Below are 20252 nucleotides of genomic sequence, written 5' to 3' on the forward strand. Positions count from 1 at the left end.
GTCTATATAGGAGTTTTTCTTTTTTATTACATGTATATTTCGACCAAATACGTCTAGGCTATGTGACCACCTTTACACCAAACTCAAGTTGCCCAATTCTGTGCTTAACCCCATCGCTAGGGGAGAACTGAACCATCTGCCATCACAAGTCCTCCTGCTGCAAAAACTAGTGCATAAGGCCAAGCTAACCCAAACTATGGGTCCTCAGTAGGGTCAGTTCTGCTAATGAGCGTTTATTATGTAATTGCTTCATTATATGTCAGGGCTCAAGCAGATGGCAAAAGTGCGGCTCCAGGCATAAGCAGATCTGAGAGAGAAGGGAAAACTTTTTGGAACAGTCTTTCAAAATCTACGGCATGCAATGAAGTGTAATGTGCTCATATGCAAGAGCCCCGAGGATCTGAAACCATCTATACTGCATGATGCTCCCATTTATTAACACACATACATGAAAATCCGTACTAAATCAGACAAGTCACATAGATTTGTGCGTTGTGAAGTCACTAATGCTGGTGGAGGCTGCAGCCTGCACTTCATACCCAAGCTGAGAGCCAGGATTAACCAGGTAAGGATCTGTTCACATTTGTCATATGACAGACACCAGCTGCATCAGTCAGACTCCATGGACTATTAGCTTATGCACACGACCATACGTATTTTGCGGTCCGTGCATCCCTTTGAGGTCCGTGTTGCATCCGTTTTTTTGCAGATCCATTGTAACAATGCCTGTCCTTGTCCGCAAAATGGAAAAGAATAGGACATGTTCTATTTTTTTTTTTTTTTGTGGAACGGACATGCGGACACGGAGTCATTCGCTTTTTTCAAGCCCCACTGAAATGAATGGTTCTTCATACGGACCCGTAAGGAAACGGAATAAAAATACGTTCGTGTGCATGAGCCCTTATAGTGAGGTCAGTCAGGTTGCAACAAGGAGCCTATCTTTTGAAAGAAGAAAAAAAAAACGTGTTGCATGCAATGACATTCTGCAATGCAGATGTGAACAGAGCCCAAGATCACCTTCACCTTACAACAACAAACAAAAGTTGTTGTAAAAGTGATTTTAGCGCATTTCCAGCTGAACAATAATCATGCGTAGGAAGTGCAGGTGGTGTCCCGGCCTACCCCAAGACAGCAGTCCAAGTTTAATTGCCCCTTTTAAATATATCTTAAAAGGAACTTGTTACATTAAACATGTCTGATCGGTTGGTGATACAGCAGGAGGAGCTGAGCAGATTGATGTAGTGTTTTGTGGGAAAAGATTAATAAAAGGTTATATCATTTATTGGTGTAAAGCCCTGCTCTCTTCAGGAGTCCAGTGGACGGTCCTATAGTGACTGACCTCCATTTCTGTACAGTCATACATGGAAGGCTGTTTGACGTCAAATTACAAGGTATTGAGTTTTGCGGACAAGGTTCAGTATATCATTTATTGATGCAAAATGGCCTTCCATGTCTGACTGTACTTACAGAAACAGAGGTCAGTCACTTATAGGACCGTAGAGAACAGGTTCAGACCAATAAATGATGTTGGCTATTAATCTGCTCTGCTCCTCCTGTTCTGTAACCTGCTGATCACACGCCTCGTTCAATGTGACAAGTTCCAGTTAAAGATGACTCCGGACACTTCCGTGACAGATAGGATTTTAAAGTGATTTTCTAACACAATATTTTAGAGAAATTAAACCAGGCAGACTCTTAGGCTAGGTTCACATCTGTTGTGGAGAGAGGAGAAAAAAAAAAAAAAAAAAAAAAAAAAAAAAAAAAGCTACATGCAGTGGAATTTTGTCCAGCAAAACGCCAGTATTCATGCTGGAGACCCCCACGGACCCTATTATAGTGAATGGGACCCATTGTGCACTGGCAGTGTCCTGCATATGCTGGAATCTGGCCACAAATGTGAACCTATCCTTACAGGTTTGGTATGTCTGATGCACTAATGGATGTATTATGCCGTATGGTACCCATAGAAGTCTATGAGCCCGCACAACATTTCTGCATCAGATTTCATGATGAGATTTTTCTTCTGGTTGATACTTGTGGGAACAGAAAATTTAAAGGGGGAAAAAAAAAAGTGGCAAGAGATGCCATATTACGGAGATATAAACCTTGCTTTTCAGGAAAAATATCCCCATAATATGGTACTGTACAGAATCACTATATGGCGGCATATGTCTCTGTGCACAAGATTCTGCCGAACACACGAGGCCAGACAGCAACATTATGCACTTAAACCTGGTTAAAAAGGTTTTCCAAGATTATTTTTTTTTCCAGATAACCTGTCCTCTAGGGCTTGTCCAACCTCCGCGCCCCCCGCTAATCAGCTGTTTTGAGCTGAGAGCGCCGCTGCCTTCTCGCAGCTTACCAAGCACAGCGCCGTCCATTGTATAGCAGCCGTGCTTTGCAATGGCGCTGTGATACCACTGCCTTCTCAAACAGCTGATCAGCGGAGTTCCCAGGTGTTAGACCCCCACCGATCAGATACTGATGACCTATCCTGAAGATAGGTCAACGAGAAAACCTTGGAAAACCCCATTTAAAAAAGACGTACAATACAATGTTTAGCTACAGAAGGTACTATTTAGCAGAACGTATGACTGACATGTATGATAGTCCCTTTGCCGATTGGCGATGTACCCGATTTGGTTTTTACAGCTCAAAATTATTGTTATTCAACAGCAGAAATTATTTAACAAATACAGAAAAAACTGCAATTACTTTCAAATGCAAGACATTCCAAGGAACACAAATGGCTAAAAAAATTGTAATTTTATTTTATAAAACATGTGACTCATTTATACACATGCTAACAAAAATAAAACTCAAATTAAAAGTAGGGAACAGGACTGCATAGGAACCGTCAAATACTTGCACAGTGAATGCAAATACAATAGCCACTGAGGTCAACAGGTAAAATCGGCGTTAAAATTTGGGACAAAAAGATACAGATAACTTTTCTTAATACTATATCATAAAAGCAATACAAAAAAAAGACTTGTATTGTGTGGACACCAGGCAGTGAGGTAAATCATCTAGAAATAGAATTAAACATACACAAGAGGCATCAGTCATAAATGTGCGGAAACCAGAGAATGACGGGTGACAACGGCTCAGTAAGCATTGAAAACCATCCACAGACGTGTAGACGCTGGTTCAGATAACCTGGGGCATTGATGTTGTGTACTGGGTGATGGGTGTATTATATCTGATGTGAGCCACAGAGCCCAATACTACTGCACTAATGCGTGGACTGACCACCAGGCATGGGTTACCTTTAGATTGGGGCATCCGGGCCACCGTCACAAGTCATTGTGGGACAATAAGAAGCTCTTCTGCCTGACATGGTACTATTCCTAAGGCCTCATGCACACAACTGTATTTTTGGTCCACATCCATTTTTTTGGTCCAGATGTGGACCCATTCATTTGTATGACCCCCCCCAAAATGGACAGCACATGCATAGATCCATGTCCCCGTCCTGCAAATTATAGAACATTTCCTATTGGCTGTTTTGCAGACAAATACGCATTTTGACAATGGGACCAGCGAAAAATGCAGAATGCGTGGCCGGTATCCGTATTTTGCGGATCACAAAATACATATGGCAATGTGCACGTACCCCAATTCTAGAGAATTGTAATATAGTAGCACATGGCACCAGGGTCAGACTGGCCCACCAGAGGATCCTTCGGTGGGCCTAGGCTCTGACACCATAAAGGACCCCAAAGATCCAGGAGAGAAAAAAAAATAAAAAACAAAAAACATTTGGCTGTCTTTGGAGACAAATCACTTGCCACTAAGGTCTATGTGTCCGATTCAAAACCTGTTACTTTATTGATGATATATGTGCTGGGCCTCAAGGATAATTTCCTCTGTTGGGCCCCAGACACAGTGTGGCAGCGCTTGGTTCTGCCAGATGAATTTGAACGTTCACAAAGTCTAGTGTAGGTATCGTCTCCTAATGGCCTGCTCTGTAACAGCCCCTTTAAGGCTGGGCTCACATATCAGTAATGGACACAACTGATGTATGTGCTGGTCAATGACGGGCAGAAATATTTTGCATGCACTGGATGCCAGGAATGATCCCATAAAAAAGTATCAGTACCGGCATCAGTTTCCCTCCAGCATTTCTGTAATACGCCCGAGGAAAACTACTACAGATGACCAGACATAAGCCTTATGGGGCCCTCAGGCACCACTGTCCCCTCTAGCCCAATAAAAGTGTGACCAACCCTCTTCAGAGCTAGAAAGCAATACAGACCTACAAGGAGAAGATCTAGAGTTTTTGGATACATCTTCGCTTCAGTGTCAGGCTTGGGATTGTCCAGGAACCTTTTTAAACCTTAGGGCTCTTTCACACGAGCGGATGCGGTGCAGGTAATCTGCTGCATAAAAGAGAGCCAAGCCCCGTTCCGGACAGCAGAGACACGTAGCAGTAACATGACTGATAATGCTCTGTGACCTTTTTGCTACAAAATCACGGTGACAACTTTGTGACCTTTTTACTACAAAATCTGTGAGATAAAGTTGTCACCGTGATTTTGTAGCAAAAAGGTCACAGAGGCACGAAGCATTATCAATCATGTTACTGCTCCATGTCTCTGCTGTCCGGAACGGGGCTTGGCTCTCTTTCACGCAGCGAATTACCAACACGGCATCTGCTCGTGTGAAAGAGCCCTTAGATAAAGGACTCAAACTAGAATGGCAGGTTTGTGTACAGAATGATGCGCTCAAAACCAAGAGGATTTAACAGAGAAATTATCCATTTGTTCCATAAGGCAGCAAGAACTTTACATCTCAATCTGGTTTATACGGTATATCAGTCCATGCCTTTATACACCTGTTTATCAGGTGCCAAACAGAAAATAAATTGATAAAAGTGCAGCGCAGAGAAAGACAGATAAAGGGGTGGACAAAAAAAGGTCAGAGTCAGTTCTAGGAACAAAGACCCATGAGAACAGCAGGGTTCAGTGTATTACAGGCTGCATTCACATGTGGATTGTGTCAAATCAAGGAAGATCTGTATCCCATGGGGTTTCTGAAAAACTGTTCACATGCTATGGAAAAACGTCAGCGTGGATTTCTGGCTGTGCCACAGAAAAAAATTAAAGCCACTGCAAAAATGAGTAGCATGCTACTTATTTCCACAGATGCTGCACACAAAAAACGACAAGGACTAACCCCACTGAATGACCGCATAGGTTAATGATGTGTTGGATTATGTGAGCACACCCTTTAAGTGCCTTTACACGGGACGACGATCTAGCAGATTGACAATCTTCTGATCGCTAGTGGAGGACACCGGTGCATTAAATGCAGCGATCTCTTCCAGAGTATGGGGAGGAGCGATCACCCATGCCATCTCGTTGTTTCCCGGCAGCAGGATCTGCCACTGGAAAGTGATGTTTTGCGCTGCACAAATGATACAATTACTCAAACAAGCGTTTTGCTCGTTTATCTGGAAATCGGTGATGCATTTACACCGCAAGATCATCGCTAACCGGAGTCACTAGCGACACTGGTTAGCGATGATAGTGTCACTTGTCTGCCCATGTAAAGGGCCCATTAGACATAGTCTGACTACATTCTTACATAATTGGATATTTTTAATTTTAGTAACACTATAATTCTTTAGAGAATCTTTAAAGTAAATTTGTAATGTTACTTTTATGTATAACTGGAGTAATTAAAATGGAATTTGGTGCTCAAAGAGCCCCTTCGCTTGAAATACCAGGCCAGTAGGTGCCCAGCTGTGTGCCCCGTCCTACCAATATTCCAAACATGATCCAGACAGGGCATGTCCTGTCATCTGAGGGTCCCAGCCATGTGTACAGTGGCTCAGCCAGGCTTGGGAGTGGCAGAAAAAAATAAATCTCTAAATGTTCTGCTCAGAACGGGACAAGTTCAAGCTGCCTGTCTGAGGTATACATTGGGAGCCTCTGACATATGCTACTGTATAGGCAACCCTAAAGCTTCCATGTAAAAACAGTGTGGTCATATACCAGCCCATCAGGTGAATGGGTGCCTATACCAACTGGTGGTGTATGCTCCAGTGCATATGCCAAACATGTCCCCAACACAATAGGGGGGGGGGGGATTTATAATCCCCCCCCCCCCCCCCCCCCGCCCCTCCCCATATGCCACTTTTCTGGCATAAAGAGTTGCAAACGATGTGTTTCTGAACACCATTGTGACAGCTTTGTTGCAAGTGAGGGTTTCTACACTGCCCTCCCCACTGACAATCTCCAATGTGTACAGAGCTTTAGAAACTTTGTTTTGGTATTCCCAGAAGAGGGACCGCTGCAGCCAGTTTCCCCAAATCATGAATGTAGCCCTCATGTCTTCCACAGCAAGAGGATGTGTTAACTCTGTATATTATACCAAGACATGGAAAAGAAGAAGTTGTCTTAAAGGAAACCTGGCATGTTCTATATGCAGTCTGATCATGTTAGGAAGAGCTGAACAGATAAAAATATAGGGGGGTCATTTACTATCCAGAAATGTGTATATTAGGCATATTTCTGGCACAGATTGAAGCACAAAGGATCTTTGCACTGCAATCCCTGCTCACGCCAAGTCTACAAAGTCTACACCTGTTTTAAGCATAGAAAGTGGTCTAAAAATCAATGCTAGCAAGGGAGCTGGCATCGATTTAGAAGCGGCGGTAGATACGCCAAAGTTATGTAGAGGCTGGCACCTCTACATAACTTTGGCAAAACCACCGCCAGCATAGGGCTTTATTAAGGCCTTAAAAGGGTTCTGTAGCTTTTTTCTAAAGATCATCAGCATCTGATCGGCGGGGCTCCAACACCCAGGACCCCTGCAGATCAGCTGTTTGAGAAGGCAGCGGCGCTGGCAGTAGCGCCACAGCCTTCTCGCCGTTTACCGCAGGCCCAGTGACGTCACGACCAGTATCAATGGCCTGGGTACGGCTAAGCTCTGTTCACTTGAATGGAGCTTAGCCACACCCAGGCCAGTGATACTAGTCGTGACGTCACTGGGCCTGTAGTAAACAGCGAGAAGGCCGTGGCGCTACTGCCAGCGCCGCTGCCTTCTCAAATAGCTGATCAGCGGGGGTCCTGGGTGTCAGACACCTGCCGATCATATGCTGATGATCTATCCAGACCATAGCTCATCAGTTTAAAAAAAACTGCATAACCCCTTTAATAAATGACCCCGCTAGCTTTTATGGGGAAATATTCAGCATAACCTGTATTTCATTCCTTTAAACCCTGTTCCTATATGTGCACAGAAAGAGCAGTCAGATGTACAGCAGTCCGCTCAGCGGCTTCTCTATACAGTGCCGTCTGTCTCTCAGATCCCATGTTCAGTGTGAATGTTCTCTTAAACCAAAGACCACCTTTAAACAGGTTGTCCCATTCCGCCATTTCCAGGGCAAGATGGGACCAAAGAGCCAACCTCAGGTGGCTGGGATTCTGGAAACTGCAGAGACAGCCGGCACTCCGCTGTTTCTGTAGTTCCCATTGCAGTGAATAGGAGCTACATAAATGGCATAGTATAGAAAGCTAGGCCGTTTTTAGCAACTCTAGTTACAGAAGTAGCATAGCTTGTTCTAAAAACGGTGTGTGGACATCCCTTTTGAAGATACATGTAGTCAGTGAATGGACCACCAAAGGAGGCCACCACAAACCTACAAAAATAACTGTCCATAAACAGAGCATTTACTGTGAAGCTTCACTTTTATCCAGGGAGAAATTAATACTAAATCATTGACTAATTGCCATATCTGCGGATCTACCAAGAGGGAGGAAGCAATAAATGACAGATTGCTCTCCTCCACAGCCCCCGTGCATGTTCAGAATACTGATCAGATAGTCAGAGCCAGAATAAAGCCAACTAGATCTGGAAGATATTAGGATGCGACATGGCCGAAGTACATCGGGTCAAATGCTGACCCGCAGCCGTGGCCTGGTTTATCTGGAGTCCTTAGGTACAACAGGCTGCTGTGTTATAAATGCTAAATGCAATTAACACAAGCATCTCTCCCTCCGCTACTGTACACGGGCTGTGGGTGGAAGGCTGGTTTGTCCTTGGCAGAAAGGTTTAGGCTACACAAAGGAGGCCTTGTTTCTGACAAGTTCATAGCAAAAATTATTGGGCTGGTCCCTATAGATTTATATGTACATGTAAAAAGTATAATGGTGTTTGACCCATCATGTGACACTAAAGCAATGCTGCAGTCCAGCGTGGAAAGGGTGTAATGAGAACAGGTCATCTGAAAACTCAATATAGCTTATAGTTACACAAGACACTGCAATAAGAACATTTCATTTAGAAAAGGGCAATGCAAGAGCATGAACCATTAAAAAAATTAAAAATAAATACAAATGTGAAAACACAATGTCAGGCAGAAGAACAAACATTCCTTGGCAAAAAAGTCATTTTATACTCTGCAAAAAACTACAAATCACATGGAATACTTTATTGCAGTAAACAGTACAAATATGGCAGTAAGAACACAACAGAACATGACATCATGTTCACAGAAGTGACCGGTCATACAGGCGGTACGAGGTCCTGTGTGACAGGAGAGAGCTCAGCATTCAATATGAAATACAGTGGCAGAGGGAGCACCCACTTTCACACAAAGTGCTCGTCATTGGCAGTGTGGAAAATACACAGTATTCACATAGGGCAAATGGAACAGAACCACAATGGGTTAAAAAAAGGGCAGGTCAGTGCTTGCAGCTTAAAACGGCTGGAGAAAAAGAGGTATAAGGAAAAGGGGTGATTGTGGGGTTACATACTGATTTCGACGGTCCACTCACTGGCTCAGCGCGACTTCTGGAAAGCAAAGAAAGAAAGAAAACAAATCAGCATTTCGGTAGGAGCTCTCTGCACGACATACTCCTCTTATTTCTGGACTCCTCTGTAATGAAGGGCAGTCTATTCCATGCATTGAAGAAATGGGGCCCCCAGGCAGAACACCTGTCAGTACAACGGGGGTCTTTGCACGATACCCCGGTGCACACACATTGCACTGTAATTTTTTGCAGTATGTTTTTTTTTCTTTTTTCCTATAGCTTAAAGAGTCAGATCGCATTTATTTCTAAACAGAATGTGTACCAGTTTAGTCAAGACCGACCCCGCTGACTAAGGCTACTTTCACACTAGCGTTTTTGCTGGATCCGTCATGGATCAGCAAAAACGTTCCCGTCATGATAATACAACCGTCTGCATCCGTTATCAACGGATCGGGTAGTATTCTCTCTAAAATGGCCATGTTGGATCCATCACTAAAACCATTTTAAGTCAATGGGGGAGTGTTCTGTTTTCTTTTGCGCCTAGAGAAAACGGATCCGTCACCATTGACTTACCATTGTGTGTCATGCCGGATCCATCATGCTCCGCATCCCATGACGCACACAACGCTTGACAATGAATGGGGACAAAACTGAAGAGTTTTCCTCCGGTATTGAGACCCCATGACGGATCTCAAAAGCGGAAAGGAAAAACGCTGGTGTGAAAGTAGCCTTATAATGGGGGCCAGTCAGTTTTCTGACAGCAAGAATTGCACTAAACGCTGCACCATTCTTGAAGGAAACCTTATCAATCTTCATCACAATATAAAGCTACATAAATAAGGCAATACAAAAAAATAAATTAAAATAAATAAAAATAAAAAAAAGAGTCGTTCGGTACCATAATGTGATAGCATATTACAGGAGAACTTACATGACATATGTCTTTGTTGTAGTTTTCACTCCTCCAATAGGGATTCTTCGAACTATGACAGATGAATTCTTAGGAATAAGCGCCGTCTCGTCCGTGTACTCTACAGTGGGTGGATAAGAGACGTCAGACATGGAGGGACACAAATATACACTGTTCTGCAGAAGCCTCACCACAACAGTACACACAAAGTCAGACAAAATAGCACAGCGTGCAGCTTTTTGGTTTACCAGAACATAAGAGGCTTCTTCACACAACGCAGATCTGACCACCGCTTAATGGCTCATTTACACTACCCAACTGTCGGGCAGATTATCGGCTCCTTCCCAATCCGCCCGTGTAAAGGCGCCTCGATGAAACGATCTGTCGTGCGGGCACCTCATTGTTTTAGGACAGCACTCTGCTGCCCAGAAATAATGTAGTTGTATGAGGACAACCTACAGTGGAAGTGATGGCTGTTTGTAAATGCAACTCTTCCCCTCCGCTGACGAGCAGGACCGCTTCCATCCCGATAATTGTCTGCTTGTCGGTGCGGTGTAAATGCACTTTAAAAGGGGGATAAGAAACTGGACCTGCCGTTTTTCCTACTGTGGGAGCAAACAGTGCTCAGATTAAGGGTCCATTCACACGTCCGTTGTTTCTTTCCTGATCTGTTCCGTTTTTAGCGGAACAGATCTGGACCCATTCATTTTCAATGGGTCCTGAAAAAAAAGTCAGACATTGTGCTTAGGGGTACACCGAAATTCCGGCAGCCGAAAATATCGGCCGAAAATGCACGTAATCCATTTCGGCCGATATTTGTACGTATCGGCAGAAAATAGCGGGGAGGGACTGGGAGGAGGAGCTGGGGGCCGGTGCGTTCACTGTGCTCCGGCCCCCAGCTCCAGTAGTTATAAAAAGTGTGCAATTAATACGGATTCTATTCATGAGGCCCCCTCTATGCACATCCTACTCACAGGGCTGTGCTGGCCGGCCGGGCAGACGAGCGGCAGCGTCACGACTGACGTCATGTGCCCGGCCTACTTTCTGAATGAAGGAGGCGGCGCAGGCATGTGACATCAGTCGTGACGCTGCCCGGCCGGCCAGCATTAAGATAACAGCCCTGTGAGTAGGATGTGCGTAGAGGGGGCCTCATGAATAGAATCCGTATTAATCGCACACTTTTTATAACTACTGGAGCTGGGGGCCGGAGCACAGTGAACGCACCGGCCCCCAGCTCCTCCTCCCAGTCCCTCCCCGCTATTTTCTATTAATTGTACAATGGGGGGGGGTCTGTGGATGGCACTGTTATGGGGTGGGTGGGGGTCTGTGGATGGCACTGTTATGGGGTGGGTGGGTCTTTTAAAAGTATTTGGGCAAAAAGGCAGTTTCGGTTTTGGTCAAGGGGTATCCTAAATTTTCGGTTTCGGACCAGAATTTTCATTTCGGTGCACCCCTAATTGTGCTGTCCGATTTTTTTTCAGGACCCATTGAAAATGAATGGGTCCAGATCTGTTCTGCAAAAAAACGGAACAGATCAGGAAAGAAACAACGGATGTGTGAATGGACCCTAAAGGTTTTTTTCAGGACCTACCCATATAATAGGTCATCAATATCTGATAGGTGATGGTCTGACACCCCCATCAGTCAGTGGCAACCAAAGTATACAGGTAAAGTGTAAGAAGCTGGAACACCACTGCCCTGTACGCTGTGCAGTGCCTGCTCCCGGGTGCAGCAGCTCGTCTATTCAGGTTAATGTGATCCGAGCTGCAGTTTTCCACTGTGAACCAGCCATCCATGGGAGCCCCAGTTACATGTGAAAACAGCCCCGTCATGACAATTGATGCCATCGCTATCCTGTGTGCAGGAGAGTTAATGCAGTGTCCCCAAAATGAAGACACTCGAGACCTGCCCATCAGATAACTCCTGTAGTAATTCAGACTCAAATCTAAGGCCTCGTGCACACATACCCACTCATTTCTATGGGTCTGCTTTTTTGGTCCTTGTCCAAACTGCATTTTTTTGCAGATCGCACAGTAACCCATTCATTGCTATGGGTCCACAAAAAAACAAAAACGATCACTCATGTGCTGTCTGTATCCATGTCGCCAGGCTGCAAATTATAGAACCTGTCCTATTCTTGGCCATTTTGTGGACAATAGACTTTTTTTTTTATAGTGGGTCTGAAAAAACGCAGGATGCACACGGAAAGCATCCGTATTTTGCAGATCCACAATTTTACAGACTGCAAAACAATAGATACGGTTGTGTGCAGGAGGCCTTAAAGGGAACCTGTCACCAGGATTTTGTGTATAGAGCTGAGGACATGGGTTGCTAGATGGCCGCTAGCACATCCTTAATACCCAGTCCGCATAGCTCTGTGTGCTTTTATTGTGTAAAAGAACTGATTTGATACATATGCAAATTCACCTGAGACGAGTCCTGTACGTGACTCATCTCAGGTTAATTTGCATATGTATCAAATCAGTTCTTTTACACAATAAAAGCACACAGAGCTATGGGGACTGGGTATTGCGGATGTGCTAGCGGCCATCTAGTAACCCATGTCCTCAGCTCTATGCACAAATCCCGGTGACAGGTTCCCTTTAATAGAAGGGGAAAAAAATAAAAAATTAAAACACACCACCAGGTTACCCAGTGAGAAAACATAACATATGTACACATAAGGCTGAGCTCATCTGGGCGGTATCGGTTACTCCCCTGAGATAAGTGTAATTGCAGCGTGTTATAGAACACGTGAGAAGTACGTGCACACCTTTTTCCATTCGTCCACACACCGAATGCTGGAGACATTTTATTAGACAGAAAAGCTCCAGAAGTGTGCACCGCAGGGGCTTAGCATCTCACTGGTCAGTGGTGAGCCCAAACTGGCCAGGGCTGCAACATCTAATCAGAAATCCTATCATCAATGACCTGTTATTGATAATTGGATTTCTTATTAGGTGTTGCAGCCTTGGACGGTTTGGGCTCACCACTGACCAGTCAATAGTCAATGACAGCAAACCCAAGGGAGCGACACCAAAATACAGATCTCTCTGGTCTGGGACAAGCCAAAGAAAAACCAGCAGGTCTAGTATTTCCACCAAAATATTTCAAGCTATAATCCATATGGATGAACAGCTATCTTAGAAATAGCAAGCCCACGACCAAAAATCTGACATGATTTAGTCCCATTTGACTGGGCAAAAGCATAAAATGACACTTTTTACACATTGCAGATTTCAAATCCGCAGTGGAGAAATTCTTGAGTGGGCGATTTCAAATCTACTGTACGGATCACTCCGAAACCAATGGCAGGTGTGAACACGCCCTAAGAGCATAGATCTCCCAACAACAGAAGGATTGTTTCATAACCGGTGGCCGTCCCCCAAAGCAAGAAATAAAAAAATTAAATTCAGGACAACACCACCTGTGCTGTGAACCAAAGCCATATCCACAATCCTACATGGTATGACAATATCACCCAACGTGCACGCACTTTTATACGAGGGGTGGGGGCTGCAGATAGCCGCCTGTTTCACAGCAAATCTGATCTACACGTTAGATCTGTTAGAGGAGTACAGCACACAGATCTATGCAAGTCTCAGAGGTCAATGGAGCCGTAGCGACAAATGAGACGCCATTCAAATTGGGAACATGGGGCCCCCACCAATCACTTATACGAGGAAACGGGCTAAGTGTTTGCTTGTCAGACAGCTGGGGGGGCTATGTATAGGGCGCTCCAGACTCCCCATGTTGAAGGGAAGGAGAATGGGGCATGTTTGATTTCAACACCCAATCCTTTTGTTTTTCTGAGAGATAAGTTGCCAGAGAAGTCTGAAATCTGCCTTCTCTCTCCCTCCATTAAAAACAACAGATGTTCTGCCAACAATGTTGGGAGGGATAACATTTGGTTGGCAGAAACCAAACATAAATGGGCACCTATACTCCTTTCTCCGCATTCAGAATACATGATGCACACCAGGCCGGGGTAGTCGGGAGAGCGCAGTTGGGACAAACAAGCCTTTGCCTGACAGCTTATAAAACGTACGGTCAACTCTTTAAAGCGTTATTCTCATCTTGAGCATTGGGATATATCTCTAGGATACAAGCCCCCATGTCTGATAGGTGCGGGTCCCAGAGGTGGGAGCCTGCAAAGTGCCAGAGGGCACACTGCGCATGCATTGCCGCCCCCATTCATTTCTATTGTACTGACGAAAATAGAGTGCCTTGCGCGGCCATTTTCTGAAGTCCCATGAGTGAATGGGAAGCGCACCACACAAGCGCCGCCACCGTTCCATTCACTTCTATGGAAGCTCACGGAAATAGTGCTCAGAAGTCCCATAGAAATGAATGGAGTGGTGCCACGTATGAGCGGTGACACTTTGCAGGCTCCATTCTAAGTATAGGTGCGGGACCCACACCCATCAGACTTTGGGGGCATATTGCTAGATGGGAATACCCTTTTAATAGTACACCCGCATACAGAAGAAATGTCTGCAACATATAATCCATTCCATTCATTATAATAGGACGAACATGTGCTTGCTGCCAAAACAACCCAATTCAGATGTATGGAACAGGTTTTCAGGTGCAGACATTTCTGCAACATTATCCGCCGCGTGAGAAAGAATCTAATGCATTTCAAAGACGGCTGCTCTGCGGTCAAAGCAACCAAATCCTGGATTACTCAGTGTCCACAATTACAAAACACATGAATGGTGTAAACCTGCAGTCAAACACATGAACTAGTTACACTGAATCATCAGACTGATGACATCACTCAGCTAGACGAGCCACAGCACGTCACAGGCGGCTGCAGTCCACGTCCGATCCTCAAATACCTTAGGACACTTGTCAGCCCACAGCTATTCCTTCCGACTCCACAGACACATTTGCCTGAGCATGAAGGTTGTCAGTGGGCAGAGGGCAAAAAGCCGCAGCCAGGCTCCACTGTCCACAGCCTACCCCCTGCGAGAACAAAAGGATCGGATCCCCTCCCCCGACATAACAGGGGGCAGTTGGGGCATCCACCTTCATTACAGTCTATAGGACTCTGTGGTCTGCAGGCCCATAGACTTTGAATGCAGTGGCAGGGCGCACATTACCACTGCTCCATGAAGTTCTTCAGGGTGAAGAGGAACTGGGACCATTCGAGTGAACGCAGGGCTCCAGCCATCATACATTTATGCTATGGATGGGTGATAAATGCCTTTTGTTTTAATGGGCGAGGGGGTCTACAATTCAGGGGCTCTATTCAGACTTAAGACGGGCTGCACGGCAATCTTGGGCTGATCAAGGATTGCAGTGCCGCCATAGAAATTAGTGGGGTCTCAGCGCAACTTACAAGTTGGAAGCAACTGCAAACCCAGAATCGCAAAAGCTGCTGGATTTTTTTAAGACTCTGGGGTCGCTTCAAACTTGTGAGTCGCACTGCGACCAAACTCGTATCCATGGCAACAATGCTACACTGTAATCCTTGATCGCCCCCAAGATTTCCGTGTAGCCCCAGCCTAAGGAAGCATTCACACTTTGTGGAAATTTCTGCCACAAAAGCTGCAAGGAAAACTTGGTTCCATTCACCTGAATGGGCCTTGCAGAAATCCAAGTGCTTGCTGCCCCATCCAAATTAGGCCGGGCTCACATCACCGTTTCATGTTCCGTTCTTCTGATCCGTCATGCATGTACTTATTTTCCCAGTCGAAAAAAAAATAAACAAATCTCAGACAAATGGCTCAAACGGATGTCAAATGTGCAAAACCGATGCACAGGATGCATTTTTTTTTTTTACAGGATGCAGTTTTTTTCTGTTCTGACGGATCAGAAGAACGGAAATGAAACTGATGTGAACCAGGCCTAAAATGGAACAGATTTTTCAGTCACGGAAATTTCTCCAAGAAAATCTGCAGCGTGTGAAGGCATCCTAAAGAACTTATCAGAGACGAGAAAGGGGGCACAGCTTTAACTAATTAATAACTCAAGTGTGTACCCTCGTGACACGCACAGAGACCACGTGTAAACTGCAGTCCGTGGCCCATACACTCAGTAGTCTAAGAGCGCATGCACACGACCATTGGTTGTTTTGCGGTCCACAAACTCCCAAAACACGGATGACGTCCGTGTGCATTTTGCAGAATGGATGTCCCCTAATAGAACAGTCCTACCCTTGTTCGTAATGCAGACAACAGGACTTTTTTTTGCGGACCGGACATGCAGACATTGAATGCACATGGAGTCATTTCTGCATTTTCATTTCAGCCACATTAAAAATGGTTCCGCATACCGGGTCACCCCAAAAAAAAAAAAGACATTAGAAAAAAAATAATAAATTGCACCAAAGATCGATAAAGATCCAAACCGTTGCACAAGCTTCTACAGCGCCATGACACAAGCAGCTGCTTAGTGACTGTCCCATAAGGACCTCATGTAATGCACAAGTTATTCCAATAATGCTGTACAGCCACTTATGCCCAAGTGGCATCAGACAAAAGAAATCCAACCTGTCCGGCTCCTGTGCCACTCAGAACTAGTGGCCCTCATGGACAACTGGAGGCACAATACAACGCTGAATTATCTCCTGCAATATGACAATTCCCAGATAAACCTTTATAACGTCACAATCACAGAAGTCAAGGACAAAATCATCAAAACGTATAGCAAAGTTTTGATAAAGTGGATACGATAATCTGAGAGAATTTGGATGCTTTCACAACAACAACCCGCTACTCAGTAGCTTTAAAAACTGCAACAAAATGGTGTGTGTGAACGCACTTGAGGTAAGAGGTGTCCGGCAACCTGACTCCCTGTAAATGAGAAGTTACCGTGTGGCACCGTATGCCGATTCCACTGAGGCCTAGTGCACACTTCACTGATTGTGAGCCAAAACCAGGGGTGGAGCTACACAGATAAGACCGCTTGTTTCAGCTCACATTCACAGATCAAATCACTAAGTGTGAACTAGGCCGTACATCAGGTGGCATTAGACGTTCAGCTTTCTTTTCCCTCTGCATCTCTTTTGCCCCCACTGATGTGACCAATGCTTAAAGGGGTTCTGCACTTTGTTTAAACTGATTATCTCATCCGCTTCTGATCGGCAGGGGTCCAACACCCGGGACCCCCGCCGATCAGCTGTTTGAGAAGGCAGCGGCGCTGCTCACCATTTACCGCTGGCCGAGGGAGTTGTATCAACTGGGCTGGGCGGGGCTAAGCGCCATTAAAGTGAAAACAGTGAGAAGGCCGCGGCGCTGCTGGAGCGCCCATGCCTTCTCAAACAGCTGATCGGCGGGGGTCCTGGGTGTCGGGACCCCGGCGATCAGAGGATAGATCATCAGTTTAAACAAAGTGCAGAACCCCTTTAAGGGGGGTTGTCTGCAGGATAGACCCCTTAAAGGGGTTCTACAGTTTGTTTTAACCGATGATCTATCCTCTGGATAGATCATCAGCATCTGATCGGCGGGGGTCCGACACCCAGGACCCCTGCCGATCAGCTGTTTGAGAAGGCAGCGGCGCTCCAGGAGCACCGCGGCCTTCTCACTGTTTACCGCAGGGCCAGTGACGTCACGACTAGTATCAACTGGTCTTGGCTGGGCTAAGCTCCATTCACTTAAAAGGAGCTTAGCCCCGCCCAGGCCACTGATACTAGTCATGGCGTCACTGGGCCTGCGGTAAACATTGAGAAGGCCGCGCTGCTGGAGCGCCGCTGCCTTCTCAAACAGCTGATCGGCGGGGGCCCGGGTGTTGGAGTGATGGCGCTGGAACGGCGTGGTAAATAAACAGGTAAGCACTGCTACTTTTAATATTTTATTACAGTTCCTCTTTAGACAAGCCCCTTTAATTAGGCATTTAAATGGATTGTGTCTCCTCACAAGATCAGAAAACCACGGCAATCAGAAGTGATCGCCAAAGAATGTGGACCTGATGTGCATTGTGTGCAAAACATTAGTAGGGATATGGTAGCTGCAAGCTAGCGGGACACACAAAAATCTCACCGCATGGACTAGAATGTCTCCAGGACAGAATCCACACATGTGGTGAAGATTTTAACCCCTTAAACATGTTACCGGCTCAGGAGCTGAGTGGGCGCCATACACAAGGGGTTTCTGTTTTACACATCAGACACTGGGAGGCAAAGTCCACGATCGGCAATAGCACTTATCATGGACTTTTAACCACTCAGACGCCATGGTCAATTGCAACCATGGCATCTGAAAGGTATTTTTTTCCAGGAGTTCTAGACCCCTGGTACCCACACGGCTCCCTTGCACCAAGATGGAGGAGCCGTTTTGTTGCCATGGCAGTCTCAAGGCCCTCTGAAGGCTCCCAAGACTACCACAGGTATGTTCCTATGGAGCCCTGTCTGTGGCAGAGCTCCAAAGCATGACAGTGAATCTCCCTTAGGCCTCTTTCACATGGCCGTAGTGCGGGCCGCATACAGTGGTTCCACAATACACGGGGCACTGGCCGTGTGCATTCCGCAATCTGGAAATGCAGTGCGGAACCACTACGGAGTGCTTCTGTGGGGTTCCAATACATGCTTCCGTTCCGCAAAAAAAATAGAACTTGATCTATCTTTTTGCGGAAAGGACAGATCATGGACCCATTCAAATTGTGGACCCCAATGCACGGAACGGAACCAATACGTTCGTGTGAAAGAGGCCTTAGACTAAAATGGTAATTCATCACAGCCTATGGGAGAGGCTATCGGATCATGTTCACATGTTCCAAGTCCCCCAAGGGAGAAGGGGAAAAAAAGTTTTAAAAATATTACAAATATAAAAATTCAAATGCCCTAATTTTCCCATATTAAAAATAACAAAATAAAGATCATGGTCACTGCGGCATCCCAAAAGTTCCAAACTATTAAAATAAAAGCATGTGAATGGCTTAAGAGAAAAAATATAAATAAAGTTTGTCTATAGGGCCTGCTTATAAAAGGGGAGTACCAAGTGTGGGGACTGCCCTCTATAGGACCCAAGAGAGCAGGGGCAGGGACACCCCTAGAGAAAATGAGTCAAAAAATAAACAAACAAATAATTAATTACAATCTGACCAAACATTTTCAAATGATGGATTTTTTGCCATCAACATCAGATTGCTGGGACACCACTGACGCCTAAAACTACGGGTCACATCACCCGCACCAACCCCACTGAATGGAGCCACATAGTTCGGGGGTTGGGTGGTACCAGAGCCCAGGCCGCATGATTCATGGCATCAGTGGGATCCCAGCAGTCAGGTTATGGCGGAAAAAGTTACTGTGATCACACAAAAGGACCATAAGTCTACGTTTACATCTGCGTCGCCGATTCAGACAAAACAGCACCGCTTGGATTTGCCACCGGACCCCATTATAGGGAATGAGGCCCACCGGGTATCCCGTGACCGACCCAGCAACATATATTTCTTTTTCGTAACTGAACCGAAAAAGCCAGCGTAAATGCGAACATAGCCCGATTCACACTGTACGACGGATATGGCATTACCTTCCTGGGTCTGTGCGTTGGTGATCTGCAGGTCGCAGTCGGCCGCCTTCAGCCTCTCCCGGCCCATGATCTGCTTCTTGAGGTCGGCCAGGGAGATGTGCAGCCCATCAAAGGTCACGGTGTCATAGTTGAGTTTGGAGGAGAACTTATAGTGCACACACGACATGTTATTATCATATATAGGGTTATGCAATGCAGAGAACACACACAGGCGGCACACACACAGCACACACACAGAGGCCTCAGCACATGGGGGAGGCCGGGGACACTGCACCAGGAGCCATGGGGGGCGCTCACTCCCCAGCACCCGGCCCGAGGCCCCCTCACTCGGTTACAGTCCTCCACACAGTCCCCTAGGAAGAGAGGAGCAACCCCAACAAAGGGGGGGAGAGAGGAAGAGGGGGGCCCGAGCGGCCAGTCCAGTCCTGTGTGACCCCCCGGGCAGAGCAGTTCGTAAGGATTCCCGTCAGAGTCCGTAACGGAGCCTCAGTCCTCACAAGTCCGTACAAGTCCCTTCCGGGGGCGATCAAGTGAATCCCTCTTGGGCCTCGAACACAATAGAAGGGGGGGTTGCGGCCTACTGCGGCTCCACCAGTCCCGCTCCGGGCAGCTCGGTCTCCACAGCCGCCTTCAAAGGCAGGAGATAAACGAAGCGAACGGCGATCCCAATCCCGAGTCCTGCGGTCACCGGTAAACGCCTCCTCGTCGTCGTCGTCGCCTTCTCGTTCTTCTTCTCCTCTTCCTCCTCCTCACGACAGCTAATGGCGAAATGACCGTGTCCCTCACACCTCACGGGGTTTCCAGGCAGAGTAGCGAGGGCGACGTTCCTACGTCAGAGCCGAATGGGGCGGGGAAACGGCGCGTCACGTGGTCCTTGGCGCAAACCTCACGGCGGCCATTTTGAAAGTTGGCAGTTACGGGCTTGCTTGAGTTCAGAATTGTGCAGTGGAGTCTGGAACAGTGTGGTGGGGTTTTGTGTGTATCGGGGGCTCCACGTGAGGAAACGGACAGATAAAGAGAGTGGTCCCAGGATCACGCCCTGCAAAGTATGGGCGCCTGTAGTGCTGGACGCAAGGCTGAGCAACAAGGACCCTGTCTAAA

At 46.2% G+C, this 20252-nt stretch overlaps 1 protein-coding gene across 2 annotated transcripts in view; it reads right to left on the reverse strand.

The window, feature by feature from the left end:
• The window catches only part of RBBP6 (RB binding protein 6, ubiquitin ligase), a 39890-nt gene extending 19963 nt beyond the window's left edge, over nt 1-19927 (reverse strand). For both annotated transcript variants that reach the window (XM_044304129.1, XM_044304128.1), the window contains exons 1-3: nt 19152-19927; nt 9694-9793; nt 8766-8802 (exon numbers count right to left, since the gene is read on the reverse strand). In XM_044304129.1, the coding sequence (XP_044160064.1) occupies nt 8766-8802; nt 9694-9793; nt 19152-19317 (303 nt within the window). In that variant the 5' untranslated portion in view covers nt 19318-19927. The remainder of the gene's footprint in view (nt 1-8765; nt 8803-9693; nt 9794-19151) is intronic.
• Between the last annotated feature and the right edge of the window lie 325 nt (nt 19928-20252).

Source organism: Bufo gargarizans, chromosome 8 (genome assembly GCF_014858855.1).
Source record: "Bufo gargarizans isolate SCDJY-AF-19 chromosome 8, ASM1485885v1, whole genome shotgun sequence".
Taxonomy (NCBI): domain Eukaryota; kingdom Metazoa; phylum Chordata; class Amphibia; order Anura; family Bufonidae; genus Bufo; species Bufo gargarizans.